Below are 23,572 nucleotides of genomic sequence, written 5' to 3'. Positions count from 1 at the left end.
GTCATGGAAACACTTATTTATTAGTAGTTGATTATTTTTCTAGATATGTAGAAATTGCTAAGTTAACGTATACTTCAAGTAAAGAAGTAATACTTCATTTAAAATCATTTTTTGCTCGTCATGGAATTCCTCAAACGTTAAGATCAGATAACGGTCCTCAATATTCTTCATTAGAATTTAAGGAATTCGCAAAAGATTACGAATTTGAGCATATCACCAGCAGTCCTGTATATCCACAAAGCAATGGAGCTGCTGAGAAAGCCGTTAAGACTGTTAAGAATCTTATTAAGAAATCTAATGATCCTTATAAAGCATTATTAGCTTATAGGTCAACTCCATTACATTCAGGTTTTAGTCCTGCAGAATTACTATTCGGCAGAAAATTAAGAACTCAAGTTCCTGTTTCTCCTAGAGAATTGATTCCTAATTGGTCACATTTAAGTTTAGTGAGGGAAAGAGAGGAGATATATAGAGCGAAAACTAAGTGTAATTTTGATAAACGTCATAAGGTTAATCGTTTAAAAGATTTAGAACCTGAACAAAATGTTTTTATTAGAGACAGTAAATCTCATGGAACCATAGTTAAGAAACATAGATCACCTAGATCTTATATTGTTAATACTCCTAAAGGATGTTTAAGACGTAATAGATCAAATTTAGTTCCATGTGAATCGCCTCGTAATCAAGACCTTACTTATAATGATATTGAAGATTTTGAGCAACAAGAAGTTACTAATGAAAGTACGCAAAAGCATACACGATTTTCAGATGTACCTCCAGTGAATTCATTTAGTCCTCTTGTTGAGAATAATTCTAGTCCCGTTGTTAAAAATAAGTTTAGTCAAGTTTTAAGAAAGTCTAAACGTAAAAGGAAACCTGTTAAAAGATTAATCACAGAAATATAAAATGTTATTGAGTTATGAACAGGTTTTCCAAAAGTTAAGACTTTCATATGTAAATCTATAGTCAAAATAGACAGTTAATGTTTAGTTAAGGTATTACAAGAGACTGATCATAATAACTGTAAATAAGGGGGATGTTGTATTATGTACTGTTAGATAACAAGTTTGTATTTCCCGCTATATGACGTCATCACGAGAGACACGTGATTATGATCACTCTTGTTCTAGAAGCTTGCCAATGGCCTACGAGTCTGTAATGTATCACCGATATTAAACCATTTGTATTACTGCTTACGTTCTATTTTATGAATAAACAACATAATAAAACAGTCTTTGGAACATAAAATAAATCAAGTGAAAACATGTTATCTGTGAGCTTTTTAGACCATTGAAGAATGATTGCACTTCTCATTCTGAAATGATTATTGTTGTCCGCCATTGAGAGTTAATTCCCTTGATTGAATTCTAAAACGTAAACAAATACGCATGTTCATTCTTCACAGTATTGTTGATTATCAATCAATTTTAGGGTAAGTTTTCATACACAATTACGATAAATTTGCCACTTTATGAAGGTTTTGGAATTCGTCGACAACCAATTCAAATTTCTATTTCGTATAAACTAACAAAAAATGTTCTAGAAAACAAATCAGTAAAATGGTGTCTGTGAAATGCAAATGACAGTGGCAATATTGAATATCATCTCTCATTTCCTAAGTTGACAATCTAATGAAAACAGTTTATTGAATGGGTATATTTTTGCTGATGTCAGGGGAGGGGTGAGGTCACAAGCACTCAGCTTTAGCTACCACCCCCAAAACTGCCTCCTTTTTTTTCAGATTCGAGAGACTCTAGCTTCCATGATGAGTGAAAAAAAGAAAAAGTCTGGGAAAGATATGACTGATGCTGAGAGAAAAGCCATGGTTGAAAAAATGGAAGCAGATCTTGAAATTTTTATTGAAGAGATGAAAGCTAAAAGTGCTGAAAAGAAGAAAAATCAACCTGCTGAACCAGAGAAGTCATTTGATGAACTTATGAGTGTAAGTTTTTAGCACTGTTACGAAGACTTTTCATCTGTTTTATGAATAGTTGTGAGAATTAAGCTAAGATTTCAAGAAAACATTATTTCTTGATTGATGTAAAGGTAAGAGAGAATTTTGATCACTAACAAGGGAATGATTTTGCTATGTTGTGTTTTAATTATATTGCAGGATTTAGAACGTCATCCGTTCTTTGCTAAAGAAATTGATCTGTCAAAACCATTATCTCCAGAAACAGAGGCTTTGATGCAGATTAAATATGAATGTGATGACCCTACTGGTAATTATTTTACTTGCTTTTTGTACATTTTGTAGTTATTCAAATAGGATAAAAAAACAGGGCAAGTGTGGTACTGACTATTCATGATTAGCTGAAAGTCAAATAATAGAATTTGTAAAAACTATGATGATACCAAAATTGTCATAAACACAACATTGTCTTCATTATCGAAATAGAACTGGATTGGATTTTTTTTCTCTGTTTTTGATGTGATTTTTGTTGTTTATGAATTGGGATCTCCAATATCTTTGTAAGTTATTATAAAGAAACAGATTTTTTAAAGATCCTGGCCTTGATGTTCAATACATTGTTAGGAATGACGACTATATAAAATTTTATCATGATTTTTTACAGAAAGAGCAGATAATTATAGAGATGATGGTAACGATAACTTCAAAAAAAAAAGATACAGAATAGCCATTGATAATTATACTGAAGGTATAACATCTAATTCACCTGATGTCACTCTCAATGCTGTTTTATACTGTAATAGAGCTGCTGCACAGTTTCATCTTGGTAAGTCTTTACACTTTTTCCTAAATATCCACATTTTCAGATATGATACCAAATACCAGAAAAAAATTGACATTTTTACATTAGTGACAAACCACGCAGCACACAGAGGGTATATATAAATTACACTCAAATGGTGGTTCAAGCAATAAACTTTATTTTCCAGGCTATTTAAAATAACATTTATATTGTAGGAAATTACCGATCAGCATTCCATGATTGTATATTTGCCAGAAAATTCAAACCTGATCATTATAAAGCAATTATCAGAGGTAAGTAAAGAAAATTTAATACAATCATATAGATAGCAATGTAGTCAGTAGTGGAAATCAGCACACACCTTAACTGCTGTAATTCTCAATGATAATTACTGTATTATCATTCATATTGTTATTATCATTCATATTGTTATTATCATTCATATTGTTATTATCTTTAAAGGTGTAAAATGTTGTCTAGAAATGAAGAAATATGATGACTGTATAAAATGGTGTGATGCTGCTTTAATGGTAAGTTTATAGATAATTGTTCTGTATAGTATATAGTGTTCAGTGATTTGCCTTACTAAGGTCATACAGCTTAAGACCCAGTATGTCCTACCAGCCGTCCAGATGATAACGTGTGTTTGCATCATGCAATCTTGTGATTTATATTGTCACTTTATACAAGATAGTCTTATTTTTTTTACTTAGCTTGTAGGTTCATCTTTCATCTGTCTACAAATAGAGGCAATCTTTAATGCCATATTCTTCATTCAGATAAAACCAAAATCAATATCACATTGTATTTTGTAGATGGAACCAGATGATAAAGATGTGTTAGATTGGAGATCAAAAGCTGATAAATTACAGGTAGTTATGTTTAACATTTGTTGGTTGATAACTACTCACTACTGGTATTTAAAAATTATTTACCATGACAAAAATGAAAGTTTTTTTTTTTTTTTACCATGACAAAAGGCAATATGCATTTACATGTAACAAGAAAGCTTGTGAGACAAAACAGTTATAAATAAATATTATAAGATCAGAAAGAAATGAAATGAAGTTTTACATCTTCATTTTTGCACTTTATTTTGAAATGCATTGTGCATGGGAGATTTTGCCAGAGTAACTATTTATATTTGTAGAAAACACTAGAAAAAGAAATACGAAAACAAGCAGCTCAAGAAAGAAAAGAAGAAGCTGAAGAGAAAAAGCTGATAGAACTAATTCAGGTACGAGGGTTATCAAATATTTTTGATAGAACATAGACCATATTCACCAACCCATGCTCATTTCTCAAAAAATCTTTTTTAAAAAAGTTGTAAAATTAAAATAAAATATATTGAATGAAACTGGTGCCAAATCTGTTAAACAGATTCTTTTTGATATTTCAGAGTAAAGGTATCAAGATAGCTGGATTAGACAAACTTAGATCAGAAACTAAATTATCCCCCCTGATATTAGCCAATGTGGAATCCCATCATCCTGCTGGTGCGAAAGTGAAAGTCGATGAAAATAATATTTTACATTGGCCGGTACTTTTCTTTTACCCTGAAAACTCTCAAACAGATTTTATTGAAGCCTTTAATGAAACAAATACGTAAGTAAAAACTTTTGTGAAGCCTCTTTTTACACCCACTTGAATTTTGACGATGTTTCGATGAACGTTTTTTGAGTTATTGCCCTTGACTTAGTAAAATACATCAAATTTGACTTGTAAACACGGTGGGGGCTACAGTTTGTATCGTATCTTGATGAAACTTGGTAAGCAGGTTTATATTAATGAGATCTCAGTAAATTTCAAATTTGTGTATGTAGATGAGACCTTGTTAGTGTGAATTTGATGATACGTTATTATATATCTTTGAAAATTTCAGACACGAGAGGAGTGTGATAATTCAATGCTTCTGGGTTATATTGCTATTGATTTAAAAAGATTTGTGGAAAAACTCTACATAACTGACCCTAAATTGATGAAATATTCAGGGTTTTTGAACTATAAATGCATAATGAAGATCTTGAATAGGAGAAATTTCGTATAATTATGATGATCTTTAATATATTTTTGGTCAATAAAGACTTAGTTATCATCTCTGACAGCTGCCAGCTCTGAAATACACTAATGTACTTTTATTAAAAAAAATAATCTATAGCTAGACTTCTATACAAAATTAAGTTAATACTTAGGTGACACCAAAATTGAAATGGCATTGATACATCTATCATACATGAACATGTATTTTAAACATTCAAGACATATGATAAGTTCTGTTAAATGAAGTTATTTGTTGAAGTACAGTAAGCATTATGTTAATTTGTAGGTTTGCTGATCATATTATAGCTATGTTTGGGATTGATTCAGATCCTGCAGCATGGGATATTGATAAGAAATATAAACCAGAATCTTTAGAGGTAAGTTTAGAGTCATGATTGAGGAGACTACCTTTCAGAATTTTCACTTCTTTACATTATCACATTTATATTATTAAGCTATTTGAACATCTTGACAACAATTCACATTATGAAACAGTGCATCATCTTATGCAGTTTTGAATTCATTAAGAGAGCAAATTATATATTTTGATTTATATTCTTTTAGGCATATATGTATACCGTCTGTTAGTTAATTTTGTGAATTATTGTAGATATATTTTGAGAATAGAGAAGAAGAGAGGCTATATCGTGTAGATATAAACTCTACCCTACATGACACAATGCTACATAAAACGTAAGTAAATTATATAAATAAACTATTGACAATACAGTGAAACCTCTCTAAAGCAGCATTTCACACCTATTTTAGAGGGGGAAACTTAGAGCTGAGACTGTATTTTAATGTTGAAAAACTACTTGTTTTGAGAAACTTGTGACTTGCTATAGAATTTGCTGAAATCTTGTAAAATTGGATTTTTATTTAATGTATTGCCACAAATATTTGTACTGTTATATGCTGGGGTATATTACAGATTTTATGTTCACAATGGTACACCATATTTTATACTGGTAGTTAGAGGTTCAAGATACTATACAGAATTTGTTAAGAAAAATAAATTATGAAGTCTTAATGTATTCTGTTGAACTGAAAGGCTTGTATGGTCTGAACTGTCAATTCATTTAAGGATTTATTACTAACTCTATATATCATGCTATTAAACAGACTTTTGTGCGAGTCTAAGACTAAGAAGTATAAATTTTGAAAAGCACAACCAAATATGTGTATATTGCTCATGGCAAGAAATGTGAGCAAGTTAGCATTCTAAATCCCAGACTTTATGGACATGTGTGATAAATTCATCAAACCCTATGTTTGTTACAGCATTTACACAAAACAATGGGTGAATTCTATTGTGGTATTATTAAAACATCAGGTTTACCAATAGTTTGTATAATATTTTAACAAACTAATTGCATAGCAGTGTGATACTGTCACAGCCTTTATCCGACAAAAAAGTATTTTTGTGTTTCTGTTACAAAGAATCTATATCATCAACATTGTACAACATATTTAATAAAAGGGTTGTTAGAAAAGCAAGAATTTGGATTTGTGTGATACTATAGAAGACAACAAATATTCAATAAGGATCATGAAAATTAATCGTTTTTCAAAATTTGTTTGAATTTATTAAAGACATCGTGGACAGTCACTGATATATATACCACAGAGATCCATAAAATGAAACAAAACACAACAAAACAAATTCATACGCAAACAAAACCTCAATTTCATCCAGTTGTAAGATAGGGCCTGAAGTTGTGTACCCCAGTCATAAAGACAGACAGTGAAAGTTGCACGTCAAGGGACAATCAGGATCGGGCCATCCTTCGTAAAGGTTTCGGCAAAATCCGTCATCAATACTGCCTGTCAATATCGTGGTTCACAACCTCAGGTATAAGCTCAGATTTGTACATATTTAAACTGATAATTGCAAAATACTTCAGTAAGAGCATACCTAACAACAATAATTAGAAACAAAACTGATAAATCAAGAGTGAATCACAAAATGAAATGGTACTGAAAAATGAAAAAGAAGACAAAAATTCTATGAACTTCCTATCTTAAAGCCTGGATAATCTTAAGGGACTTGATAATTGTGACCTGAAGTTAACCAATCACTGGTTTAGTAATTCTTCCATATCTTTAACAATGGACTGAAAGAAAAAAAGTATTATAAGGTTTTTATCTAGGAAATCATTATTTTTTTTGTTGTTGTTTGAGCTATGTGTACTTTTGTTTACTCAAATATAAATTTATTTCATTCTTTGATGATGCAACTTTCAGGTGAAATCAAAATATCTTTAACAATTGAATATATCATTATTAAATCTAAAACAAGCTTGTGTATAAACTTACATTTGGTTCTACATTTGGCGCATATCTTTTCTGTGGAACTCCATTTTTGTCTACCAGAAATTTACTAAAGTTCCATTTTATAAAACTGTAAGATAGAGTTTAGAACAGATTTAGAAGGTTTAGAAGATTATGAGCACTGTGATGTTGAGTAGCAAACAAGAGAATCAGTATATGAATTTTTCATTTCTACTAATTCGATTATGGTTTTTTTTTTTTGTTCTCTGTTACATTATTCAATGTAAGACCTCCAAAGTAATAACTGAACACCATGGCATGAAGCAATATCCAACATTAATAATGTTAACCACTTACTTGCCAAATGTTCCTTTCTGTGTATTTTTAAGATAATTAAATAAAGGACTGGCTTTATCACCATTGACATTGATTTTACTAAACATATCAAATTCTACTCCATATTTATCTTTTGCAAATTTTTTTATTTCTTCATTGGTCCCTGGTTCCTACAAATAATATTTATAAATGCTCAATATAGCATATTGTACTTACTGTGTCAAGAAAGCCTAAAACCTAATGTTGTCAATGATATCATTACTTAGGCTTCCTTCTCTAATGGGGCAATATTGTTTCAAACATAAATAAACCGTTCATATATCTTTTTTATCATTTTTATATCATTTTTGTCTTGTGAATAAAATGTGGCGAGGATTAAGAACTATCTAAGACATATTCAGAACAAATAAATCATGTTTTAAAAAAAAACTGCAAATGAAGGACAAGGCTTTGTCAATATGTATTTCAGCATTCATCACAGAATCATGATAAATAAAAGATGAGCACTAACCTGGCTCCCAAACTGATTGCAAGGGAAGGCTAAGATCCTGAGACCTGATTCAGCATATTGGACGTGCATTTCCTGTAGCTGAGTGTAGTTTTTATCTGTAAACCCTCATTTAGAGGCCACATTTACTATTAGACAGACATTTCCCCTGAAAAAAGTATTAAGAGGATAGACAGACACTACCTATGAATAAAATTATAAAGAATCTATGTTTACAACAAGATAGACACTACAGAAGAAAAATTCGTGTCCTAAGACTTTTAAAAGAAGTATATAAATTTACCATGCATTCAGACATGTTAAATTTTTAAATGAATTCTCAAATAAATTATATAAAACTTCGTTTATTGAAATTTGAAATCACAGAATATATTATTCATGTAATATAACACTTACTTATATTTGTCTAATTTAACATTATTACCATCTATATCTTGAACAGTAAATTCATAAATATTTTTAGCTGCCTTCCAGTCCACACCATCACCTGCTGAAGCCTGGAAAGATAAATGAAACATTCTGATTGATGAAGGAAAACATAATAGGCAAAAAATATTGATCCCTTGATTAATACAACTCTTAAAAGACCTTGTTCTTTGTACATACAAGTCCCACAATCTATCATTCAATAGCCAATATTACTATTAACAATGTACCCACATATAGCTCAAACAACATGATGTAAAATTTGTAACTTAAATATTTGCGATCGAGCAATTCACAATTTAATAAATATATATCCTACTATCTCAAATTTTTGATCAAAAGACTAATTATTCAATTTTCTGATTCGTCTCAAAATTCAGTTGAAATATGATTCAGATATTCATACAGTTTATACCATGATATCAATATTCAATAACGCCCGAACACTTCTTTAAAGATCTATCATTAACATAACATTATAGGTATGTCAGAATCACATCATATTTCATCACCATATAGACTTAATTAATGATTATTGATCAAATAATAATGATTGCTTCCTATATTTGAAATTATCATTTAAAGTTAAAGGTTTCCAGTTGTGACCATACTAAATAGAATAAGTAACAAGAACAACAAACTTTTCAAAACTCCAACACAAACATATTTCCAGCTTAAAATAAGTATAAAATAAAAACAACTCCTTTCAACAGGGAATGCAGTGGGAATATCCAGGTCAATCCTGGCCTATGTCCAGTGTTTATGAGGACCAGCACCAAAGCAAGTTTAAGCTGCTTACTTAGCAATTAGTACACAATGTATTTTAATGACTAATTCGCCCATTTAAAACAAATTCAGTTAGATCAAGTAGATACATAGATATAAATTGTATATTTTAGAAATATTTTCAGGTATAATTTACAACGATTTTGATGTTGCAACTTTTGCATACTACCTCTTTAAATTAAAGTCCACATAACATTACTACTTTAAATATTTCATCAGTACAAATCACATTTTTGTTCACAACTAATTAATAAAAGTTCTATCAACATAATTATGTCATATTATTATGTTCCTTTTGTTAAATTTTAATTTTCCACTCAATGGCACAAATGTTGATGTTTAATTGAGCCTGATTACTTGCACTGCAATGTCTGTAAAAACATGCCCTCTTCTCTGCTTTTTTTCTTATCAAAAAAATTTACATATTATATCCAAGGTTTGAAAAATTAAGAGTTTCATTAAAAATGAAAAACCTTACTGTCATCTTAATTCTGGAAATCCAAATAAAAAAACTATATCTCTCTACTTAAGAAATGTATTTCACACTATCTCCCCTTCTACTCCTGACAGTTTTATGAATATTACATTATACAATGACTTTACAAATCTTAGATTTCATGTCTATTTATAACCTGGGTACAAAGGTCAACCTTACATCTTACTGTTATTTTTATAGTGATTCAAACATCACTGATAAGCATGTACTTACATCAAAAATATGGAGGTGTGGACTTATTCAGCAAAAAATATGAAAAATTTTAAGTAGAAGAGTTCAAAATGATAGCTAATAGCATATGTTACTTAATTTAAAAATATCAAATCATGTATTTTAAAATAAACCTGCTTTTTATATCTACATATTTACTTCACTAGATTAGAGAGAAGTACTAAATCTCTATCCATTATTAAGTTAATTATAACTTAGCATAGGGGATTTTTGTGTCCAATGTTGAACTCTATTTCGCTAAAGAATTTCTGATGAACAATTTTATTTGAGGTGATAAAGTAGAGACGTTACATTTTATACTAGCATTTTCTAATCACTTAATGTCACCTCTTATGACTATCAAGCTGACCTAAATATGTAGTTGGTACAGAATGACCATTATGTACTTTCAATAGTGACTGAGTAAACTTTAGTTTGTTGAAGTGAAAAAACTTAACCTTTGGGCCATACCAAAATTATTTTCTGTTCTTCAGAATTTCTTCAAAAAAAATTTCATGACTGTCACAAGTTTTTGGGGGGTACTTCCTTTATCTCATGAATTACCTGAGTTCCTGAAAATTACAAAATACAATTTTTGTTTCAAATGAGACTTGAAAATGCTTTTGTTATATTGTAAATTTTGGCCTTAATAGAGAAAATAGATCTAGGTGCCTCTTATTTGTATATAATTCAAAAATAAATGATAGGTCTGCAGTTTTGAAAACTGGTCAAAAATCAAAATGGAAAAATTGTTTAATTCAAAATTAAATTTCATAAGAAAAAAAAATTAAACGAGTCCTTGACCTTAATTATCAACAATCATTCAATTCATGGCCATTATTTTCATGAGTACTTTGATTGGTATTTTTATGGCATCCAACCAAACGGGGAAAAAGAAATAGAATATTTATAGAAAAACACACCTTCATTAGAACTCTGTAAACAGCCAGTGTTTCAACGATTTCTGGCTTGCAGAGGTCTAGACCTCAGCTTGTCACTATTTGTTGAATAAAATTGTAAATCGCTTTCTAAATGGGAATCATCACTGACAACACCATATGTGTTCCTATCACTGTCTTGTACAATATTCATGTCTTGTACAGAAAACGTTTGAATTTCAAATTAGACTCTGATACCCTTTTTTTCCCTCAAAATTAAAATGCTTTTCGTGCTGAAATACATGTACAGACAATATAATTTTTATTCAAAATAAAAAAAAAAAATTCAAAATTGTATGTATGGAGCTCATCGATACATAGGGATTTCTACTTTTTAATTTTAAAAATAAAATTTCGAGATTGAAAAATCGTGTACGGAATTCCTGATGAGCAGAAATTATTTTGGTACAGCCTTACTAATAGCAATCATATTTTTGATTTTATATTATGTAAAGCACATTACAACCACCCCTATTGCAAAATGGCAATATTAGATTGAAGGAAATAGCGTCACACAAGAGATATTCCTAAAATTATACTGAACAATCACAATTTTTAAAAAATAAAGTGAAACTATTGATTGATGTTGATGTATGAATATTTTTAGCAATGCAATGGTATTCCTGTAGCACCAGTAAGCTTACATCATTGATTTTTCGGCTGTGAAGCATTTAATTGAAAAATTTCTAAAAACTTTTTATTTTGTTTTTATAATAGTATCAATAGTCAATACACAATACTGATCTAAGATATCATATAAATTGTATTTAGTATAGATATGGAAAATATTGTTGATAACCTTACATTTTTTAATCAATACCAGTCCAGTATGTGTTTGAATGAAATTGGAATGTCTAGACTGATACACTTCAACTTGAAGAAAGCTGTTGGTGTTAAAGCCTAGTCACCAGTTTTATCTTTAAAATTCAGTCATTAAACCTTTAAATTCAACATTTGCTCACTTGGTGTATCAGCACTCAGAACCAAAATGATTCATTGCCATTGCCAGTGAAATTAAAATCATCATAGTCAGTGACAGTTGATATTCCTCTTCCAGTCCAGAATGGATGCCAATAATGCAATACAAAGAAAAAGGCTGTTGTTAGTCTTGTTACATACCAATCGCATACTGTCTCTAGAACTGTCTAAAGTCTGAAATACAATAAAGAAAGAAGCCAAGCCGAGAAAAAAAATGAAAATGTTAATACCATAACTTTTGCCCTTGTTGAGTAACCAGCAATCAAAGTTGACCCGAGTCCCGTGGTCGTCACACAAGCCAATAACTTTCTGTTGATTTGAGAGAGCATTTTTAGTCTTGGTTTAATTTGTCCTCCGATGGACATCAACCTTCTTCGTATTTATTTCAAGACTGGTTATTCGTAAATTATATCAAAAACAGAAAGTCATGGTTGCGTATTCTCTAAATTTATCATCTCAAACAAAAGATCTTGTAATGGAATTTTATATCGAAATTTTGTTTCTAAAGAAAGCAATCACAATTTTAAAAACCCAATCAATAGGCTAACGTGTTAATACATAGACATAAAAAAAGAAATTTATTTTTAATTTACGAAACAAAATATTAAGGCTCCGGATTGCCGACTTCCGGGTTAGTTGTTTACAAATATTTCTTTTATTTTTCTCACATGCATTACACGTGTATTAAAATATCTGATTTTGTTTGATTATTTTGAGTCAAAAGAATGGAACAGGACGAACAAGAGACTTACAAATTATGGCGAATCAGAAAAACAGTTATGCAGGTCTCTACTCTGATTCTGACTTTATTTATATTGACAAGATGAACGTTGAAGATAAATTAAGATTTAAAATAGCAATATTTTTTGTATAATTGGGTCTTTTATAGGTGCCTACACCTACAGACTATGGCATGCATTTCCCCTCCCTAGTCAGTATTGAACTTAAATCAATATCCCATATCTGACTACAATGTTTTCTGAATTGAATTTTGGCAATCATTTTTGTATCAATTGAATTATCAACTACAAAATACTACTGACAGTCATAGATTGTCTTTGGCCTGGGGTTGATCATACTGTTTTCTGTCTATGGTAAGGCTTCAAGCCTTCTAAGACCATCTTAAAAAGTTGATGATTGATTGATTGGGGTGTGCAATAAAATCATAATGATAAATTGTATAAGCTTAGTTGTTATTGACGTCTGTTAATGATAAAATCTTTGTTGAGTAGTTGATGTTATAGCATGCTGCTTGAGCGGAATTTTTTTTTGCATATTTTATGCAGTGTTAAGGATGTGATGAAAATGTTAACCACTGGAAAAATAGTTCGAAATTTAAAATTTTATTTTAAATATTTGTGAAATGACAGGGGAAAAAATCTGAACTCACTGTGATTAGTTAGGTTTTACTTATTTTAGTAATTTGGATACTCATGTACACCAATATATTGATTCAACATTTTTTTCAATTTCAATCAAGCTGTGCCATGACCGAGGTTATTTGGTTACACAAGATGAATTGGATCAAACTTTAGATGAATTCAAAGCTCAGTTTGGAGACAAACCAAGGTAAATGTTTTTAGAGTCTCGGACATCCATACTTCAACGACAACCCATAATCTTTGAATTTGAACTAGTTTACATATAGGTTAGTTTTTCAAACTGTAACATTAAAAATGAAATCCATCCATTTTTTTATTGGAATTTCTAATGATTCTTTATTTTTCTGTAGTGAAAGGAAGCCTGGGAGAAGTGATTTGATTGTATTAGTTGCTCACAATGATGACCCTACAGGTACTTCTATTGCTACTTTTTTTATTCTTTCTTTTATATTTTTTTATGCTGGAAAAATCCCATCCTACTCAATGATAAAATAATATACTTTGACTTAAATGTGGTTGTACATCACTCAGGTATAAATAGTATCATGACTTTGGCCTTTGCTCTTTTAACGATACTTACTTACCACAATTGTGTGGTTACATCAAACAAAGGGTGCTTGAAGGTTTAAAATCTCATTCAATGCCAGTATGTGAAAGTCTGGTAACCTTCTTTCATTATTCTAATCATTCTGTTGTTAATTGGTTTGAATCTTTTTTTTTCTCACCTTATATTTACTTTATTACAGATCAGATGTTTGTATTTTTTCCTGATGAACCTAGAGTTGGTATCAAGACTCTCAGACCCTATATAAAGAGAATGGAAGAGGAAAATATAACTAGAGCTGTAATAGTTGTACAAGTTGGTATGACACCCTCTTCCAAACAGGTATTTTCTATTAGCTTTGTAGCTCTCATACTCTGTTTAGGGTTGTGTCTCTCATAGATATACATATAGCCTGACAAATCTGGCCATACCAGTTCTTCATACCTGACCAGTATAGTTTATCATATTGTTAGTTCTACCCTGTAACAACCAAATGATTTTTCTTGATTTCTGATCTCTTGACCAATCAATATTTGTTGACAGATATCTTAGCAATACATGCACTTATTTTAGATTAAATTGTACTATTCCAGGCACTAGTAGAATTATCAGATAAATATACTCTAGAACAGTTTATAGAGGCTGAATTATTAGTTAACATCACAGAACATATGGTAAATAAATATATTATCATATTTACATAATACAGTGTACTTAAATATGAATAATTAGTTAAAAATAATATATACGAATGAATCATCCTTTATTATGTCTTGCACCAGAAGGTACCGTAGAATCTTTCCTGGGTCACTGGGATAAATATAGTAACATGCAGCACATGTTAAAAAATCTCAGAACTCTGAGTACTCCAACACTCTCCCTAATCCGCATTGTTTTACGATCTCAGTGTATGTTGGATTACACAGAGTATACTGTATATCTCAACATTAAGTATATACATGTAGGTATCTCCAGTTATGGGCATATAGAACTATATTTTCATATTGTTTTTGATTTCAGTTGGTACCTGAACATGTTGTCATGACACCAGAAGAAAAAGCTGAATTATTAGTCCGATAGTATCCTTTGAATTCTGACGAGAGGTACAGTTGGCTTGTTTAGATTCTTTCATCTTGAATCTAAAGTACCAGGTCATGATTTTGTATTAACTGCTTCAAGATTAGTGATTTTTTTATACGTATATGTATATTGTGGTTGCCCCTGTCGGTCCGTCCGTTCACATTTGCCTCGTGCTCACTCTACAGGCTACAATTCTTTATAGATTCTTTTGATCTTTTGTATGTGTGTCAATATCATTATAAAGATGTGCACTATTGAATTTGGTGATGATCCGATGATTTTCTTTACAGATATCGCATAAAACTCTGATATCGCGTTAGTTTTTTTTTCTTCACTTTTTTGGCTCATGCTCACTCTACAGACTACAATTCTCTATTGATTCTTTTGATCTTTAGTATGTGTTAGTATGATTATGAAGATGTGCTCTATTGAATTTGTTGAGGATCTGATGATTTTCTTTAGAGATATCGCATATCGTGTTTCTTCACTTTTTTGGCTTGTGCTCAGCCTACAGGCTACAATATAGAGTTTGTTTTACAGTTCACATTAAGCTCTTTATCAAGCTGCTGGTGGGCGTATTCGCTTGCGAGACTTGCCACAAGCCCTAGTTTTTGCTGGCATCATCAATTATAATGTGATTTTTTTGTAGTCTGATATTACAATTAGATGAAATGCAGTTACCTCCCTTGTATTGATAAGTTTATGGTAATTATTTCTTTGTTCCTTTGTATGCTAATGAGTTCATATTATCTAAAATATGATAAATATGGAAATTATATGGATTTCGTATAAAAGTGTTCATTTATATTCCTAATATCTTTTCAATTATCATGAATCATTGAATCTACATAATAAATGATAATAAAATGTAATGATAAAATCTTTAACATGGGAATTCCATTTTATCGGATAAAATCATACAAAGGTTTTTCCATGTGTCATTTTTTCTGTATTTTATATAATTTTCACAAACTGTAGCAAAAAACAATGAAAGAAATGTTCAAGATTATTCACAATATTTTATATGTTGCCTTTTATAGTTTTATATAATGTTACTTCTTTGCATTTATTGAATTTTCTTTTTTGCAAATCATTTCTCCTTAAGCAATATATAGTAAATTGAAAGAAGCTATGATTCCCCGTATTCAACAAGGTGATCCAGTGGCCAGATATTTTGGTTTAAAACGTGGACAGGTTAGTACTGTAATTATGATGATAGTTTTATGGTGTGTCGGATTAAGATTGACAAAAATAAAGATTAGAGCTCATCCAAAATTATTTGGTCAGAATACTTTAACTTACTACACACTGCTAAAAAGTTTCGAATTGATTCATTATAAATATTATAGCCTTTTCTTACAGTTCATTATTATAATGTGCTTTGCGCATTTTTGAGATTTTTCTTCAGTATAGATAACTGCACCCACTGATTTTCTCTTTATATCTGAGACATCAGTTTTAATTAATGAATGAAATCACCGTCTCTATTGATGTGGAGTGAAGATTTCATTAATCAAGAGTATGAATATCTTCTTGTCTTTCCTATATTTTTTTTTCTCTCATGGTAATAAGAGATGAGTTTCTGTCTGTTGTATTAAGGAATGATTGATTTTAAGACTAAGTTTATTGACCGACTGAACTTCTATCACTGCCCTTAAACTAGAGGTCAACTTATAAAAAATTGATATTATTTATCTTAATTAGTAAACAAGCTTGGTGATTGGTCAATTTAAATCCAGGAATCATGGATTGTTAACTTCAGTGACAGTTATACCCTTGAGTAGTATGTCTTCCCCATGTGATGTTCACCGCAGGGATCTACAGGCTAGCCCCACCCCCTATCTCCTATAATCCAGTAACTTTTTGTTCCCCATTGTCCAGTGTTTAAATAGGCTTATTGAAACTAAACAATTCTTAAGACAATTATCCAGCCCTTAAAACTAACCCGTATTGCCTGAGGGCATTATCAATAATGTTAAAATAAGTCGAATGAATAAAAGTCAAACCATTTCCTTTATGGTGGTATTTTGAATTCTCTGTCTGCAATAATAAGGGTTGTTATTAAGGGTGTTTAGACTCTCACCTATAGTTGTTACCATTTTTCTAGGGCTAGATTAGGGTTTTTAATAGAAATTGGTTAGCTGGAAGGAGCAATTGAATCCCTGTTTTGTTTAGTAGTTTTTTGTGTTACTATTCTCTGGTCGCCATCTGTTGAGGTCTTCCATTTTAATTTTCATTTCTTGTTGATGAAGTTTGCTGCTTGGGTACAGGATATTCAACGTGTTGAAAGATTAGGTTTGCCATCACAAGTGAATTTAACAACATTAGTATTTGGGATTATGAATCCCTTCACACCAGTTGAAACTTATTGAGATATATGCTACATATAAAATGAATATCAACTCATTTATTAACACATGTTGTCAAAGTATTACATTAAGTTATACTTTTTTTTTTATTAATTGATAGTGAGATATAGAAAGATAACATGATATGATAGCTGTTGTGGCCAGTTTAGATTATTCATAAATGTATATCAGCTGTTTGATTTTTGTTTGATTTCAACTATCAACTCAGGGTGATCAGATGTTTTATTGAATTTGAATATGAAAAATACAATGCAGGTTACAATTTTGTGTTCACTTAAAAGTCTGCAATTGATCTGGTTTTCATGTATTATTATTGATGGCACCATTGTCTGTTCCTGAAAAAGAATAGAACATATGTGATGACAATAGAACAATTATGTTAATTAATCAAACTCTTAATGATGGTCATCTTTTGTCTTGCCCAATGAAATGATACGCAAAATTTCTATTCTAATAAAATAAAATTACTACTATTAACATCATGCCAATTAGTGATTGTCTGAAAGGCCATCTTGCCTTATAGAATCTCAATAATTAAAGAGTACCAGTGAACTCCATGCTCTCACTAAGAGTAAGGCATATCTCAAAAAATCAATAATTGAAAGATCAGTATTTGGTCACCTAGAAATGTTTTTCACAATTTTCACTTGCATCTTAGAAATATTGTTTCATGATATTGTTAGCATGATCAATTAAAACATCAATTTTAGTAGAAGATGATTTCTAGTCTTGGTGATATTCTTATCAAGTAATTATCTTTTTATTCTTTAATTTCTTATTTCAAGATTATTATACATGGTTTGTGTATATATGGAAATATCACATTGAATTTTGAAATATAAGGCAATATGCAGATATATCTCTCACAAAGCCCTTATTAGTCTTAGTTCAGAAATGTTGCTTCAATGAGGAATCAATATCCTTGACCCAGAACTGTATAACCAGATGGTGAAGAATTGTGTGTGTGATGTAATATGAAGGTTATGTTTGATAGTATCAAGGTTATTGACGGACTAGTGTGTGTTTTATTGGCTGTATTTGATTGTCCTTGTTATCGATTGTGCTGTCTCTCTTCTTATTAACTATTCTGCTGCTACACTAGATGTATCATGATGTCACAGGATGGTCTGGGATATGAAATAGTTTGTATAAGCTAACTATATCGTTGTGAATTTGTACAAAATTATAAACAATAAATTGTGTTAAGATAGTTAAACACAGGAAGTATTTTAGTAGGAGCCATGTTCTTAGATTTTAGGGAAATGCTGTCACCAAAATAAAGAAAAATAATAGTCCTGCTCTGTTTTCAATCTTTCCTCATGCCTTTTTTGGTTATTATTTCATGCTATATACAGAATGAATACATATGAATAATCTAAATGTAATAAGCAGACCAAGAAGTGATCCATTTAGAATGGTCTTATGATGTTGCAAACTGTCCTGTGAAAAGACTTGAACTGTAAAGATCCAAACAGTCTTGAATTTAGCTGCAATTAGACTTTTTAATGGCAGTATAAGGGTGACAGGAAATCCATTGTCACATGCCAGCGTAAATACTCATCCTCCAGCTCATCCATACTGCTATTAATCACAGTCTTAATTTCATCATTGTAAAACCTATTCCCATTGGTTAATCAGGCTCATATATCATTGTCTAATCAGTTATGATTGGCTGTTGTCTTGGTAATGTAATAGCCTATCATTAAATCTTCTAACTCTTCATATCAGTAATGTTTAGTAGGACAAAGAGAAGAAATGAAAGGAAAGATTGTTTTTAACTTGTCATGATATTGGAATTTGAGGAGTTTTCCCTGGAATATGAAGTCAATTTTCCTTATACGATCTATGCAATGTTAAACAGCTGTAAGACAGTGATTGAAGTTGCAATTGACAGAAACCATTTTAAAGTCTTTTAAAGTCAGGGCAGTTAGATATTTTCTCCCATCTTTAAAGCCATTGATATTTTGGTCTCCTTTGTCAGCAGTGGAGTTTACATCTAAAACTTATCAAACAACAGTTTATAATAATAAGAAAGTGCCAGGGTGACAGAATGTCAGACATTGCACTCTGAAAAGCATTGACCATTTACATAAGCCATGTACCTAACTATAACAGTATGTTTTAAAGTCTTATTCCATTTCCACCATATCGTAATGGAGGCTAGGATAGACTGACAGTTGAACACACGTCAAGATAATAAATGTTGATCCCTAATTATGTTCTTAGTCTGGCAGAACAATGCCCTTCAGCAAACAGACACAAGTCCTTTTAGTAGAGTCACAATACCAATTTGGAGTGAATACTAAAGATTCTGTCAGGCGGAAAAAGTTAGTGTGTTCTATAATACAATATTATATCTCATATTGATAAAAGCGTTAACCTACCACAGTTTCTTGCAGACTTAGTGAATTTGTCAACTTTTATCAGATCTGGGACAATTCAGCATTGTACTGATTTTGCTTAAAGCACCTAGAAATATTAAAGTATTTCTTTTAAATATTTATTAATTTGATTTGGAAATGGACCAAATTTACCTACATCAACATTTCCGGAGAACAAAAGCCATAAATAAGAAATTCTACTCACTTAGTCGCAGAAGAAAGAAAATGTACCTAAGTGACAAACCCTTGCATAATTAACTAATATCAAAAAAATTGCATATTCTCTTGAAAATGTAACAAAGCGCATTGCTTCAAAAGTATTGAATTCCCCAAGATTTCAAATGCTTTGGATATTTGGAATGGAAAAATTATTTAGTTTCTAAAAGTATTTAAAAATTCTTTTTTTTCCATTGAAAAACTTTGCTTGCAATAATAACAATATTCCCTTTGTATTGAAAGAATTGTCAATGATCACTCATATCAACAATCAGTCATGTTTTATTAATGTATTATATATTAAAAGCATAGTGGCATCAGGTGCTGTTGGTCTATTCAGTAATGTAGATCTTAAACAAGGTGAATAAATTAAAAAGATTGAGTATTGACAATATTACATCTGTTACAGAAAAACACAGGAATAAAACCAACAGTCAGTTGTAGTCATTAATACAAAATAAAAAGCCATCAGATATTGTGAATAATAATGAAAGCTCATTTCATGTCAATCATGATTAATTTAGATATCTCACTGCCATTTTAGATGAAATAGTGTCAGAAAGCTTGTCCATGCAACCTTAAAATGAAATATGTATATTAGATTTGACTGATGTGCCTGTGTATTTTAATAGATCTTTATATTTTGATCAGTGTGCAGGGATAGGTGCCGAAGGCAAACATGACATGCACCTATTCTCCAACCATGATGAAATGGGTTTTTTTTGTTCTCATGTCACAAATATTCAAAAGAAGTTTTCAATCGCATGCTATTTCCATGGAACTATAGGTTTAGAAATTTCAAATTACCGACTGCAATACCTCTAATGTCATACTGCCTTGGCTCCTAAACTAGCTTATTGAAGAGCTTGATGAAAACCAGGTATTAGGCATTTACATGTACATGCTCTTAAATATATATGAAAGATAGTACACACAGCAGCATATTATTTCAATATTTTCAACATTTCCAATTTCTTATTGGGAGATTTTTCTAATGAATAGCCCAGTAAGAAATTCTTTGATCTAGAATAAAAGACCTCAACCCCCACTTTAATTATCTCAGTAATAGGGTAACAATGTTCATAAACTCTCCTTTAGGGACAGTTCATAAATTTACACAGATTTCCATTGGTTAGATTCAGTCTCTAGAGGGCATCATCATAGCCTTCAAACATTCCTGAAGCAACAAAATTTTTGATTGGTTTAAAACAGGGCCTAAAGAGACTCATTATAGTCCATATGTCCTTTGATAGCAAGAAATTTTATTATCATACCATTATTTTTATGAAAATAAGAAGATGTGTCATTGACTTGGAATAAAATGTCAGCTGAAAATGTTATATTAGAGAGAGACCTGAAAAAGTCTTGAAGAAGTCATAAGATGGAACAGTTTTGCTGAAGATATGAATAAATTTTATGAAGAGATTTTTTTTAGTTTTATAGCATAATATAACAAGTATTGTTCAGTATTGCTAAGTAATCAGATATGAACTTGTTAATTCACACAATATTCATACAGTATATAACAGACCTATATTTATCCAACAATATTTTGAATACTTTACTGTCTCGGGAGAAAGTGAGATTTCATCGTTATAAAGTAAATAATTACAGTTTGGTCTGGTGAAAATAAGGAACTACAGGAAACACTGACATACAGATTACACAATGTCACAACTGTTCAATTAATGCACTTTTTATTCCATTGTGTGTACAGCTTTGCTAGTGGCTCAGGTTTCAGGCCATTAAAATTTCTTCTAGGATATTCAGGGATAATAAAGGCTAGAAGAAATGGATCAATTAAGTTTGTAGGAACAGGCAGTTGTCTTTAAAGCTTTAGTTACCTTGCAAACTTTCTCAATCTCAACTTTCTGATGTCTTGCACATATTCTGGTCTTGCAGTTTAGGCCATCAAGTAGTTTATCTGGTTTGGCAGTCTAGGCCATCAAGTAGTCTAGGACACCATTCACTTATTCTGACATTGTAGTCTAGGTCATCAAGTAGTCCTGTGCATCAATTAACTTATCTTGTTCAGCAGTCTAGGCCATCAAGTAGTTTATCTGGTTTGGCTGTCTAGGACACCTTGCAGTTTGTCTGGTTTGGCAGTCTAACTTACAATAGCATTTGTTTTTATTAGCTTGAATTTTTAATTTAGGGTGTAAAGACTTGTGTCTTCTATGTGGGTCGACAAATGAGGGCAATAACTCATAATCATCTGATGTACTGATTTTCATTAGGACAAGCAATTTCCCCAAGTTTCGTCAAAATGAGTCAAGAATTTGGCCTTCTAGAGTGTTGGGTCACCCTTGGGTGATAATGAACAATTGTCACAAGAATTGTGCTGTGCAGAGCGTTTACAAGCTAGAACGCTATAACGCTATAACTCATTCTTGATATTGTTGAATTTTTTTTTTATTTTCAATACTGTTCATCCTTGGGTGATTACAAACATGCACACCAAGTTTCATCCCTGAAGAATTGTGCCATTTGAAGTGTTTACTAGCTTAAAAATTGAATGCTTTTTCAAAAGGCTGTACTCATATTAAGTATTTTTCTAATTTTTGGGGTTCATCCTTGAGTGATATTACACCAAGTTTTGTCAAAATCTGTAAATAATTCTGACTTCTAGTGAGTTTACAAGCAATTGTGGACGGACCAATGAACAGCCCTATGGACAATGTCGGACGTGCATGGCACCATTATTAAGCTTCACATCTAATCAGGGCATTGAGAGGGTTGTTCGGTGACATTCGCCAATATGAATTAAGGTGAACTACTGTAATTCAAACATCTTTACATCAAAAGGGCTTGATATTTTACTATGAAAGGAGAACGATGGGCCATAGTGGTCTTTAATTTTTTTTTTCTTTGAATATTAAAAAAAAAAATTAGAAAAAAATTCATATTCAGTTATTAACTATATAATTTTATATATATATTACATATATTATACTGAACATTCTTGAATGCATTTAGTTAACTGTTCAATAAAAATATGCATTTAGTTTATGATGCAAAATGGCACTACTAGTCATACTACATGTTCCATGCATGATAAAAGCTTGATTGGTTGTTAGTAAAGGACACCTTCTCTTTAGGACCCTTAAACTTAACTATCCAGAAAGCTGTGGTAAAAAAATATTCCAAGAAGTGAGAACCATATTTTATTATTCAACTACTTGCATTAGGGTTTTAAACTAGTTAAAAAAAAAAACTTGATCAGGACTGGTGAATAAAATATGACTTTAGACTATTTGTGATGATTTCAGGGCCTAATATACACAAGTAATTATTACAAAGCATTTAAAAAAGTCAACTCTTAAATTTAAAAATTTTGTCCATTGTAAGAGGTAGTATTCTTTAATGAATGGACTACTCAGTTACCTCTTTCTTTCAAGTTGAATATTTCGAATGGTTATTCTGTCTTTGTTTTTCTTTTCAGGTAGTCAAGATTATCAGGCCTAGTGAAACAGCTGGAAGATACGTCAGCTACAGACTGGTTGTTTGAGACAGTATCATCTTCATCAATCATTTGTATATATATGTGTATATAAATCATGAGAACATCTTAATCAACTTAATTTCCTGTTCCTGTTACCCACTTAAAGCAAAGTGAATTAATCCTTCATAAAAAAAATCATCAATTGCTTTAACAGTTGACTGAGGTTGTTGAATTAATTAATTACAATTTGGTATCAGGAAATGTTTAAAAAAAATTCCACAAGGTTTCTCAGTTACCTTATAGTTATAGGATGGGAACAAGGTAAAAATTTCAGACTGCCATTTTAATTGGTATACCTTTTGAGTTACACAGAAAATCCAACCCTTTCAACAAACGTTTGAATTGCTTGTTGTGTGGATTTGAGGTCAATAAATATTAAATCAACATTATATATC

The 23,572-nt window shown here is 30.9% G+C and overlaps 3 protein-coding genes across 3 annotated transcripts; 2 read left to right on the top strand and 1 right to left on the bottom strand.

Moving 5' to 3' along the window:
* Nucleotides 1-2,575: 2,575 nt before the first annotated feature.
* On the top strand, nt 2,576-5,451 carry LOTGIDRAFT_102857 (hypothetical protein; the record flags this gene model as incomplete). Its single annotated transcript, XM_009045458.1, has 8 exons — nt 2,576-2,738; nt 2,930-3,007; nt 3,177-3,244; nt 3,530-3,586; nt 3,865-3,951; nt 4,114-4,319; nt 5,041-5,131; nt 5,365-5,451. Coding segments are annotated over 8 exons (837 nt in total), but the record flags the coding sequence as incomplete, so codon positions are not given.
* Nucleotides 5,452-6,056: 605 nt separating this feature from the next.
* On the bottom strand, nt 6,057-12,090 carry LOTGIDRAFT_208098 (hypothetical protein). The gene is made up of 6 exons (XM_009045457.1): nt 11,934-12,090; nt 8,266-8,366; nt 7,873-8,017; nt 7,383-7,531; nt 7,071-7,155; nt 6,057-6,868 (listed from the first exon to the last, which is right to left on the bottom strand). Exons 3-6 carry the CDS (start codon nt 7,939-7,941, stop codon nt 6,830-6,832), a joined length of 342 nt encoding a protein of 113 aa, XP_009043705.1. The 5' UTR covers nt 7,942-8,017; nt 8,266-8,366; nt 11,934-12,090; the 3' UTR covers nt 6,057-6,829.
* Nucleotides 12,091-12,319: 229 nt separating this feature from the next.
* Nucleotides 12,320-23,572, top strand: LOTGIDRAFT_151960 (hypothetical protein). The gene is made up of 8 exons (XM_009045456.1): nt 12,320-12,488; nt 13,184-13,272; nt 13,436-13,497; nt 13,832-13,971; nt 14,223-14,303; nt 14,650-14,708; nt 15,825-15,903; nt 23,118-23,572. Exons 1-8 carry the CDS (start codon nt 12,429-12,431, stop codon nt 23,181-23,183), a joined length of 636 nt encoding a protein of 211 aa, XP_009043704.1. The 5' UTR covers nt 12,320-12,428; the 3' UTR covers nt 23,184-23,572.

This window comes from Lottia gigantea (assembly GCF_000327385.1).
Source record: "Lottia gigantea unplaced genomic scaffold LOTGIsca_1, whole genome shotgun sequence".
Taxonomy (NCBI): Eukaryota; Metazoa; Mollusca; class Gastropoda; family Lottiidae; genus Lottia; species Lottia gigantea.
Note: the sequence above shows the minus strand (reverse complement) of the source record. Positions and strands in the feature narration are given on the sequence as shown.

Coding starts and splice junctions, on each gene's coding strand:
- LOTGIDRAFT_208098 (XM_009045457.1), bottom strand. CDS start 7,941: ATGCACGTCCAATATGCTGAATCAGGTCTCAGGATCTTAGCCTTCCCT. Junction 7,156..7,382: donor CAGAAAGGAACATTTGGCAA/GTAAGTGGTTAA, acceptor TCTATCTTACAG/TTTTATAAAATGGAACTTTA. Junction 6,869..7,070: donor CGCCAAATGTAGAACCAAAT/GTAAGTTTATAC, acceptor TTTTTCTTTCAG/TCCATTGTTAAAGATATGGA.
- LOTGIDRAFT_151960 (XM_009045456.1), top strand. CDS start 12,429: ATGGAACAGGACGAACAAGAGACTTACAAATTATGGCGAATCAGAAAA. Junction 12,489..13,183: donor TCAGAAAAACAGTTATGCAG/GTCTCTACTCTG, acceptor ATTTCAATCAAG/CTGTGCCATGACCGAGGTTA. Junction 14,709..15,824: donor GCTGAATTATTAGTCCGATA/GTATCCTTTGAA, acceptor AGCAATATATAG/TAAATTGAAAGAAGCTATGA.